This window comes from Daktulosphaira vitifoliae, unplaced genomic scaffold, assembly GCF_025091365.1.
Source record: "Daktulosphaira vitifoliae isolate Bord-2020 unplaced genomic scaffold, ASM2509136v1 Scaffold_3, whole genome shotgun sequence".
NCBI lineage: Eukaryota > Metazoa > Arthropoda > Insecta > Hemiptera > Phylloxeridae > Daktulosphaira > Daktulosphaira vitifoliae.
Window position 1 is genome coordinate 35,556,502 of NW_026099574.1, and position 11,836 is coordinate 35,568,337.

At 34.1% G+C, this 11,836-nt stretch overlaps 1 protein-coding gene across 3 annotated transcripts; it reads right to left on the reverse strand.

Annotated features, from left to right (window-relative positions):
- Window positions 1–192: 192 nt before the first annotated feature.
- LOC126900277 (RNA-binding E3 ubiquitin-protein ligase MEX3C) lies at window positions 193–8,283 on the reverse strand. Of its 3 annotated transcripts, none has more exons than XM_050675879.1 (4): window positions 7,477–8,283; window positions 3,717–3,949; window positions 3,020–3,646; window positions 193–444 (listed from the first exon to the last, which is right to left on the reverse strand). In XM_050675879.1, exons 1-4 carry the CDS (start codon window positions 7,787–7,789, stop codon window positions 412–414), a joined length of 1,206 nt encoding a protein of 401 aa, XP_050531836.1. In that variant the 5' UTR covers window positions 7,790–8,283; the 3' UTR covers window positions 193–411. The 3 variants fall into 3 exon arrangements, with proteins under 3 accessions (XP_050531836.1, XP_050531835.1, XP_050531834.1); XM_050675878.1 differs by lacking the exon at window positions 193–444 and adding an exon at window positions 2,009–2,839; XM_050675877.1 differs by lacking the exon at window positions 193–444 and having other exon boundaries at window positions 2,009–3,646.
- Between the last annotated feature and the right edge of the window lie 3,553 nt (window positions 8,284–11,836).

Genomic DNA, 11,836 nt, shown 5'->3' on the forward strand with positions numbered 1-11,836 from the left:
TAGGATATCTTTATAATTAAGTTACAAGTCATTTTTTTTTTTTTTTATAATATATTATTATAAATGGATACACAAAAACATAATTATATAATTTTTAAAATCTAATACAACTTAATTTCATTTATAATATATATTTTATTTATNTGATAATAAATTATTAATCACTAACACTGGCAAAATCAATATTTAAAATTATGTCATGTTTTCTTTTGAGAACATTTAAGTAACGACTTCTCATAGAGATCGTCAGTCAATTTTAGAGAAAAAAATTAAACAAATAACATATTTTATCAACAAAATACACAATAACCAAATGGATAATAATAAAAAATTCTTTAAAAAAGAATAATAATTTAATAATAATAATTAAATAAAAATGACTCGTTTTGTAATGTTCGTCAGTTAAATCAATCAGCCTTTGATTGAATCCCTTTTTTTGTTCCACTAAATAGAGCAATATATAATGTAATTTAATCTATAATCTAACTTTAATACTAGTTGTTTTGGATTTGTTTTTAGGAATCATTTAGGTACTAAATAAAAGGGATTTATTTATGGTACTATATATATATAATATGTTTAGGAGATTATGCGAATAGCCTGGCGGGCCGGCATTTTACATACCGGACAACTAGAAACACCATTTGAGTCGCAAGCATTAGATGCACAGTCCAAACAGAACAAATTATGACCACATGGTACTAGTGCTGCATCAATGTCTCTCATATGACACACAAAGCAAGTCTTTTTTGATGGTGGAGGTGAAGTTGAACTGGCTGGTGAAGGCCTGGAAGATCCCATAAAGCCCCACAAACCAACATTTTCAAAAGAACTTAAAATAAATAAATAAAAAACACAAAATATAAAAAGCAATAAGGTTTTTATTTCTATTTAAATAAAAATAATATGAATAAAAAATGTGCACTAAGAAATAAACCTGAACAATGTTTAAATAAAAAAATAAACAAAAGATCCTAATAAATAATACTAGTTCGGTATATTTTTTTAAGTATTAATATTAACATCAAATACATTAAAAAATAAAACATCACAACTAAATAATATAAATATTTAATAATTAAAATGTAAATAACTAAATTATTTTTTTCTTCAGATAAATATATGAAATAAAAAAGTATAAAAAATAATAAAAATAAAGTTAACTAAATAGCCTACATACTTAACAATGCAGTAAGGGTGGGAATGGGTAATATTTATTGGGGTGGGTGGGCAGGGAATATTTAATAAATAACAAAAATATACAATTTGTTTAAGTATAATATCTCTAGAAAACGAAAACTTTTTTTTATATATTTAATTTTTTGCATAATATAAGAGAGTATGTAAATAGTTACAATAACATTTCCTTCAATCACTCTAAAAACCAAAAGTTCCTACACAACATCATTGCTATAATAATTATATAATTTATATTATAAGAATATTTAGACATTAAATTTAAGTTTAATTATATTTTATATATATATATATAAATTTTCAATACAATTAATGATGCTACATATCAAAATGTAAACAATTTATTATGGAAAAAAATATCTTTTATTTAAAACACGAAATGGCACATTTTAATATTAAGGGTCAAAAATTTGGCAATATTAGGACTTACAATAATAAAATATGTCTTCATTTAAATATAAAATTATAAATTATTTATACGTATATAATACAATATAAAATTAAGATCTATATTGTTGCAAATGCCCTTTACACGCATATGCACACACTCATACATGTATTAATTAATTACTAAATTAAGTTGTCATCCCTTGGTGGTAAATTAATTAAAATGATCAAACAGTCTTTAAATTTTGAGTGGTGGAGATACATATATACCATAACCTATACTTTTTAATATATTTTACTCTAACAAATGATTGTATTTTGGTTAAATTGAGCTTTAATTAGCTAGTAAAAAAATGTCTAAATTTACGTTATGTTTGGTGGGGTGTCGAGGTAATGGAAAAAAAATTGGCAGTTAAAATCACAGCCCGATCACCACACCTGTTCTATTAAAATGTGCCGCTTCGGAGTGAAATAATTTTTTTTGTTTTTTTTTTTTCATTAATATTTTATAAAATATATATATATGTTTAAATAGAAATCTTTATGTTGTATTAATAAGTAAAAAAGAAATAATAATATAATGTAAGAAAAATAATAAATAAAAATGAACATGGCTTATATGAATAAAACTTTAAGCTTTTAAGAATTTTTTATATAATATAAATGTATATATATTTCCTTTGCATACGTGTTTGTTAAAATTTAAGTAAACTGTTAAAAAAAAAAAAATTATATTTTAGCACCGAGTTCCAACAGTATTGGAGATTAGGTGCTGCTAATTTCTTTAAATTGTTTTGTAAAAAAACTTAACAAGGGATATGTCAGTATACAATATTATTTATAACTTACACAGTCGTTAATAAAACCGAAACAAACTCTTAACATTTGTTACAGTAATTGCATTTATAAATCTAACACCTATTAAAAAAAAAAAACTCAAAGAGAAAAAAATTGTTGATAATAAATTATTAATCACTAACACTGGCAAAATCAATATTTAAAATTATGTCATGTTTTCTTTTGAGAACATTTAAGTAACGACTTCTCATAGAGATCGTCAGTCAATTTTAGAGAAAAAAATTAAACAAATAACATATTTTATCAACAAAATACACAATAACCAAATGGATAATAATAAAAAATTCTTTAAAAAAGAATAATAATTTAATAATAATAATTAAATAAAAATGACTCGTTTTGTAATGTTCGTCAGTTAAATCAATCAGCCTTTGATTGAATCCCTTTTTTTGTTCCACTAAATAGAGCAATATATAATGTAATTTAATCTATAATCTAACTTTAATACTAGTTGTTTTGGATTTGTTTTTAGGAATCATTTAGGTACTAAATAAAAGGGATTTATTTATGGTACTATATATATATAATATGTTTAGGAGATTATGCGAATAGCCTGGCGGGCCGGCATTTTACATACCGGACAACTAGAAACACCATTTGAGTCGCAAGCATTAGATGCACAGTCCAAACAGAACAAATTATGACCACATGGTACTAGTGCTGCATCAATGTCTCTCATATGACACACAAAGCAAGTCTTTTTTGATGGTGGAGGTGAAGTTGAACTGGCTGGTGAAGGCCTGGAAGATCCCATAAAGCCCCACAAACCAACATTTTCAAAAGATGGAGACTCTCCGCCAATACCTTCATCTGACCAAATATTACCCAAATCGCCAAGTGCAGAAATCCCAGACCCACATGAACTTACTGATCCCGAACTACATCCTGAACTCCCGGATAAAATAGCTGGGCCCATGGAGTCTGTAAGATCAAATAAACCAGCAAGAGGATTAGCTTTGCACAAGGCAGCAAGGGCAACACCGTTTTCATCATCCATCAAACCATTGCCTGTCCGTAAAGCAATATGAGCTTCAATTTCACGTTTGGCAGTTTCAACACTATCAGGGAAGCCAGTGACATCAAATACAGGTTCCTTGTCACGTGATGGTGTTACAATATATGTACCAGTTTGATGTTGGATACGTTTGATAGTGGCACCTTTTGGACCAACAACCAGACCCACTACTCTGTAAGGTACTCTAACCTAAATATAAAATAATATATTTTTTTAATAGCTTCAAACTAAAATAAAATGCACACAAGAGTGCTCTTACCTGAATTGTAACTTGTCCAGGAACACTAGGTGGGCCTGGTGGCGATAGGGTACCAGCCAAATTCTTGCGAGAAGCTCTTATTTGTGAAAAATGTTCAGCCGCTGACAGTATTTCTTTCTTTGCTTTGGCTACGTCTTCTTTACGTCCAGTCACCACAAATACTGGTTCTTCGCCGCGTACAGGAGTTTTAATGTACGTGTTTGTTTTGGCGCGCAGGGCCTTGATCTTGCAGCCTGAAAATAATGCAAAAACTATATTAAGCATTTTTTTTTTAAATCATTTCAAATAATTTTGTTAATAATAGTTCGTAATGAGCGATATTAATAGAAACTCCCCGACTCATCCCCTCTAGTTTACCGCGAACGAGTCCGACGGGTAAATCGGGAGAACGTATTTTATCAATACGAGGATGGAAGAAAACGCCGCTCACCTTGGTAGAGGCAGTTCAACCGGAGCTTCGTTTCCAACCTTGCCAAACGACGACGGCCTCAATGGTATATTAAACGTAACATACGATTATTTGAGTTAAAACCGCCGCCGCTTTATCGTTCATTATATTGCCCACCATTGAAGGAAATTATGTATATATATATACATAAAGCAATAATGCAATTCTACATAAATATTTAGATTAAACAGCGGTCAAGTGTTTTACGGTCGGATAATATTTTTCAGGCGAAATATTTTTATCTGGAAATGGGGTTCGACGAGGAAATGACCAGTTTAAAAACGCAGTCTTTTATTTTTCGAATATTTCGACAGATTTTAGCATTGTTTAGAGAGGGGAGTAAACACTCACCTAAAGTTCAACCACACATTTAAAAAATACTGCGCGACGAAAGTGCAAACTAAAGAATGGTGGGGAGGTCAATGCGCGTCGGGGTTAACGGCCTACACAAATCAATTCGCCGGCAGTAAAGACTACCACCACCACCTACACTTTACCATGGCCGACCAGCGCGAAACGCACACACACGTGAGCTTGGATTTCGCCGGCCGCCGCCTGTGCTTAAAACGAAGACGAGGGTGCGGCGGTATCCAAGGCAACAACATCCGTTGTCATGGGGAAATGGTATATTGTAAGAGGGGTAAAAGCGGCCGCGTTTTCACGCTAGTATAGCCTTCTTCAACACACCACCAAAATAATAATCGTTCTTTTTTAACTTTAATGCGGCAGTACAGTGGAGAGCGAACGATACACCCAAACGGGGTAACGGCGGCGGTCAACCTTAATGATATACAATATAAAAACAGTAGTACCCAACAACGCGATAAACTAGAACCACCAATATTCAGGTCCAGCGTAAGAAAATTTAGGTCGGGTACACTAAATAAATTATTGATATAAAAACTATTGAAAATGCTTAAAGATTGAAATATTATCAAGACGGCGGGTAAAAATAAAATATTGTTAATTATTTTTTTTAATCGATCGAAAAGTTCTCGGGCATCAAGTTTTTTGGTGGTAATTTTCAGTGAAGGGTTTAAGGGAATTGACACACCCTAGCAATATATTCGTCGAAATGGTAGTAGTGGTGGTCGTAACGACGGCAGCCCAGACTGCAATATCGATTTTGTCTCTTGCACACGCAGAGAGACTATGGCCGTTTTTTATTTTTATTTTGGTAGGGGCGTGCGACCCTTTTACACGTGCCGACTTTCTTTTAATACGACGTTTGATAGTTGTGTGAAAAAAAAAAATGGAATAATTAAAAGAAGCGAAATTTAAAATAGAAATAGTTTACTTAGGAGACGAGATGTTAGTTTTGAAGAAACGAAGAGTTGTACACACAAATATTTTTAGATAAAATATCCATTGCCAAGGTAAAATAACTACCAGCCCCGACAGATTGTGTACCTATTAATAAAAATTCCTAAATGCCAGAGAAAAGACTGCGTATTGTTGTGTACAGAAAATACGGTAACTGATGGAAATATAGGTTCGCGCACACACTCAAATAACCGACGGACTTCGGGTCACACGGTTCAAACAGGTAGAGACGGTGAACAGGTACAAAAAGCATTGTGATACCGAAATGTGGTCCACAACCCCACGGAGGAGGCGGCGGACACAGCTGCCATTCTCGGTATCTGTCGGAGAAACGGTCCAATTTTTTTTTTTTATTTCACATTTCTCACACCAAAACTCCGGTGCAGAGCAAATACACTATTAGTAATAATAATAAAGAACAATACACGACGTGGTTGGTGGTCAGAGGATGTCTAACAAAAACCGGAAAATAAAAAAATCATTAAGACGATCGTACGTCTGATGAACAGTACACTGCTAATAATGTTTCTTATTTTTATACATATTTTTTTTTAGTGCCGGTTGACGAAATCGCTTACCGCTTCACCACGTGGTTATCACACGTTATGAAGAGAATGAAATAGACAACCTTGAGATTTATATTATAATGTAACGTGCGCGCCTTCGTTTGGCGGGAACTCGGAACAGCATTGTCCGGGTTAATAGACTGCCGCGTTGTTTTTTTCACGCGCATAGACACAAACACTGTGCTTGTTTGCCAAGGACTGTGGCCTTGGTAACCGACAATCGTAATAGGTCAATGTTCCGGGGCCCGTAAAGACAATTTATCGAAGAAATATAATCGAAGTTTTTCACTGTAGTATTGATGAAAAATAACAGGCGCATTGCTACCGAAAACTACCAATTGTACTCGGCAAGTCGTTATTTAAAAACGGAGCGACCAAAATTTCTAAAATTTTATTACATCTTTAGTTTTGGTCTTCAATAAACACGATTTCAAGGTTGTAAGCGAGAAGTCTAACACAGTCGTCCGAGGTTAAAATAAAATAATAATAAAAAAAAAAACAACCCAAACGCCATCTGACACACGCAAACCTGAACATAACCGCCGTCGATACGTATTGTGTGTAACCACGAGACCTTTTACCCGGAGAGAACAGGAGGCGCTCCGGGACCATTTCCTGCCAGCTGTCTCGCACTATACGTACACACAACGTGTTCGCACCGGCACACAACCGCTTTTGTTCAAAACGTGAAACTTGACGACCGGTTCGTCCCGCGTACGAACAACCCACCAGCAGAGAAATGAGCGTATAAGGGTCACAGGATCGAGTTGCCGGTGACGTGATAAGAACAGGATAAAGGAAAATCGGAAATTAAAACGCGAGCGATTAGTTTTTTGAACGAATTAAATTAACGATCGATAGGACAATGGACGGGGGAAGTTGAACGAAGAGTTAACCGATCAATAACGATCGTCGCGTTATCGTCAAATAACACGGAGCTTTAAACGACACGTCTTATCAATTAATGGTTTGTGTGTATGATGATAGCCAAAGTATAGTGAGTGGTGGTCTAAAGGTATCGTCTAAATTTGTAACCGGAATGTCCGCGACAGGAAATAATAAAATAGGCAATTCGATTGATTCACATCATCGAGATAAGAATACGACGGACTATTATAGTATTCCCAGGAATTCCAAAAATAATAATTGACGCACATGTGTCCCACGATCGAGACCCGTCGACACACACTAGGGCATAGATTCGAATTGCACACAACGGTTTACATGATTTTTNCGGACTATTATAGTATTCCCAGGAATTCCAAAAATAATAATTGACGCACATGTGTCCCACGATCGAGACCCGTCGACACACACACTGGGGCATAGATTCCAATTGCACACAACGGTTTACATGATTTTTAATACTATCAACGAGTAATACTCGAAGACGAGAAAAATTAAGATAAAATAACGTTCTCACCTTGTCTTCCAACGATTTCGGCCACGTGCTCGGAACTGGGTACGGGTACGCATTCGGTCATGTTTTGGCTTTTCTTGTTTCTCGATTCTTCAGGGAAACCGTTTGGAATGTAATTGGGAGAGACCATCGACGAGGAATCCGCGATGGCCGAATTTCCACCAGACATGGGGACGACGTCCGATTTTTGACGCTGCTCACCGTTCATGTACAACATGCTGAGCTCCAGGGCTACTTGCAAGGCCCGAGTGTCTTCGATCACCTTACTGTGATGATTGTTTGAGAATTCCATGTCGGCGAACATAGTTGATGGCATACCACGTTAATGTCAGAGAAACGGCGGTTATTATATTATACTTTTAGAAAAATAAATTTCTACGTTAACTTGATTAAACTATATTACAATAATCCGGCGGCCGAAATAATTCGTATACAACATCAACAACAACAATTAGAAAACGAGACGAGCGTAATTCTTGGCAATTGCAATAGAAAAAAATTGTACAAATATTACGTCCAAATGTAATCTGAAGCAGTCACATGTATTGCGCGTGTTCTCGCGTTAAATAGTATCAAATAAATTTTACTTTTTTGTACAATTATACTAATATAAAATGTAAAAAAATTGTCGACTAAGATAAAATGTTAGTATAAAATAAATTGTTGATCGTATGCACTTTGTAAAAATGATTTATAATAAATTATACTAGTAAATTATATGGCGCGCGCCGAAAATAATCATGTGCCGGGCGTGTGGTGAACTCGATGACTGACTACACGAACGATTTTCTAACGACTGCCGAACAGTGCCGGTGGCGGACGCCGCCACGACGACGGGGTGGCTGCGGTAGTGTTCGTTTTGGTGGGGTAGATTCGTATTGGCCGCGGGGTAGGGATGTCGCGCGGTGACGGCCGGCCGGCGTCTTTGGTCTCTCTCGCACCGCACTACCACGCGTCCCGCCTTAGCAATGATCCCCACCATCTACTCCTCTGGACCTACGCTCGACTCCCACAAGAACCACGTGATTCTTCTATTCTTTTCCTTCCCCGCAGTGTAATCCGTTTAAGGGTATTCGGCAATGATGAAAACTGACGGTAATCAGCACAGCAACCAAATGTAACAGGAATCATTCCTGTTCTGGTCGTTTTACGTATGTGTATTTAGCTAATCAACGAGGTCCCGAGTGCAGTATTTCTAATGGTGTATCGTTGTCGGTTTACAAAATAAAAAAGGCCTCGACAAATGTCAACAAAAAACTGTGCGAAATACTATCGTGATGACATTATCGTAGCAAACGAGTGCTTTCCGATCTGAAATCAACGTTCATAATTTTTTTGTTATCCGTCACGTTGGGTTCACTAATCGTATCAAATTGTCTGGGTTAAAATTAGTATTCTCGGTTTTCTTTTTACATAAGTATATTGTGTAATGACTAATGACCAAAAAATCGTACAACTGTTGACCCTTAGCCTATGACGTTCGTTTTGCTTGTACGTACAATGTTCTCTGTAGTAATTCTCCTCTACTGTAGAGCTATGAAAATTTTCGTAGCGCAGCGATAACATTAATCATATGAAAATCAATAATTAACCAACGTATAAAATTAACAAAACTGTAGTAACCGTACGAACGCGGTTAAGCTTGAGAGAAAATTGGTCTTAGAAAAATAATAGGGACTCATTATGACCCAAGTATTGTCGATGATTATAATGCATAATGAATTATTAATAATGTCAACGTGCTTACGACCACAATATATTACGAATTGTAATGTATCGCAGCTACTATCGTTTACTACTTGCTGTTATTTACTGCACATTTTTACTAAATTGTTCATACCTTTACACTTTTCTATACGAATTTAATGAAAATCGTTCAACGTTTAAATTCAATCGCAGTTATATTATTTTGTGTTCGAAACATGAATGCAACAGTAGGGCTTGTAGTAACATGTTGTGCATCAACATTGTATCATCAGTTATTTTGTAAATTATCAAGTGTTTTTTCTACGATTATATATATATATATATTATACATTCTGATAAAATCGATAACATTGCGTCTACTCATTTGGTGTTAAAAATACAATCGGAAAACTTTCCGGTAACTTCACAAACTAAACAAATTGGTGTTGCTTTAAAAATAGAATCAAAAAAAATATTACATCATAATATTTTCTAGACAAACCATTTTTTTGAACACACGATTAATTATCATTAAGTATCAGCACTGATTGGCCTCTTCTATCGAGCCTACTGTCTCTATATATTATTTTATATATTTACTTGACATAAACATCATTTGTGCTCATTGTAATTAAATTTATTACAGATTGTACAATTCCAAAAACAATTGAATACCAAGTACACGTGTGTAGTTTAATTGAACTGTTGGTCTGCAACTTTGTATAGAAATATGAATATTTCATACATATAATTAAGAATGTAACGTTCTAAATTTTAAAAATCGATTTTCCAAAAGCATTTATAGTCAAATTACTTTTTTTACACTCCTATCAATGTATATAGTTATCAATCTGTAATTTTGTTGACATATAAGTTTCCATAGTTTGTTAATTATAGCTAAATATGCAATCAAACGGTAATCATTGTGTTTTTATGCGAAACTTCCACCTAAATCATAACACATTATTTATATTCGTTGTACAACTATTAACGATAATTGAATAGAGAAACTTGATTAAGAGATCGTAGTGTTTACAAAATATATAAATTGTGTAACTATAAAAATATAATATCAGCGTAGAATATAATTTGTTATTATTATATACGACGGACGGGATAGATAACGACCGATAACTTAATCGTGTTATTAAGTTAAAAATACCCTAATCGAGTAAATAAATATTATATAAATATAAAAGTCAGAATAATACTAGGATTAGCAAGAAAATTCTATTGTTTTCGATTAGTTATCTGCAGTCAGAAAAAGTAGCCCTTTTTTCGTCTGGCTCACAGATACAGACTGATACTTTCACCGTTTTTATAAGTCAATAAAAGAACGTCACAGAAGTACAGCTCGGAGGCATCGTTACGAACGTGTACACAGCGGAGAGGGATTTGTGTTGTGTAAAAAAATTGAGGTATTGAGAGATTGGGAACACTTAGTAGATTTTTCGGAGCAATCATATCTCTCGCACATTTAACGTACAAAATACACGACCACAAGGTCAAATCGTCGGCTTATTTTTAGTCGGTCGAAACCCTAAACGTAAACAATAGTGAAGATTGTTATTTGGACGACCGAGTGGCAATTTAAAAGTGCTTTGTATTTATTTTATCTATTTCTTGTAAAATCGATTTCCGTTAGTCGATTATCGCTTTTTGTTCTGCGAGTCGCTGTGGTGGTCAACGACATGACAATGTCACCCAATGATTCTAATTCACAGACACTGGTTTCCGTTAGACGGATAACGATCGTTACCTAAATTCTATTTCTATTAAAACTGATGATTTTGCCCAAAGTATTGTAAACAAATCAAATCGTGTTGATCTCGACGTACGGGAGTATTTAGTAGGTAACCGAGTAAGCGGATAGGTTGTTTTGGGACCGTGGGATTTGTGTACGACACGCTGCTTTTTGGGGTGAAAAGACCAAAAAAAAAAATTAATGATACACTTTGTATTATTTTTTCGACTCGTATGATCAAAATGAAAAAGAAAAGAAGTATTCGCGAATCCATTCATATTTTTCATTGAGATTTCTCGTCAGTGGCCCAACGATTCATGTGCACCTGACGTGGTCGCATTTTTTCTTGTCTGCGATATTGAACTCTCAACACAATATAGAACACGCCTACTCGTGGAAATTTAGTGAAAAAAAATACAATATTTTTTAATATGTCCAAAAACGCGGTTATAATAAAAATTTCATCTAATATGATTCTATAACAGCAGAAAATGTGTTCGGTGACACGGGAGGAGGATCAGCACAACAACGTTGCATTCGACGACGCAATATTTTCCCATAGATTTTTTTACGTTTGAATAGTTTGAAAAAAATAAATGTAAACTTTTTCTTTTCATGGCAAATAAAAACTAAATTCTGACGTGAGAAACCCAAAAAGTATCCTTTTTTCTCATGTGCGGATATAATTTTTTGTAACGAATAAGAAATACTAAAGACGTTGCGCATATAGTGTGTTTTCATTTGCTTAATTTACATGCGAATTATAAGCATAGAAGTGTAGACATTTTACGCATTTTTTTATTAAATTAGAGTGTTGAAAACTGAAGTAATTTAACATAAATTAACCAATACCTGAGTGGGTTTTCCTCGAGTCAAAAAGATTCGAGTAAATATGCTTTTCGCGATGTTGAACTGTGTTAACTGCTCTTAGAA

Coding starts and splice junctions, on each gene's coding strand:
- LOC126900277 (XM_050675877.1), bottom strand. CDS start 7,789: ATGCCATCAACTATGTTCGCCGACATGGAATTCTCAAACAATCATCAC. Junction 3,950..7,476: donor CGAAATCGTTGGAAGACAAG/GTGAGAACGTTA, acceptor CATTATTTTCAG/GCTGCAAGATCAAGGCCCTG. Junction 3,647..3,716: donor CTGGACAAGTTACAATTCAG/GTAAGAGCACTC, acceptor TTTTATATTTAG/GTTAGAGTACCTTACAGAGT.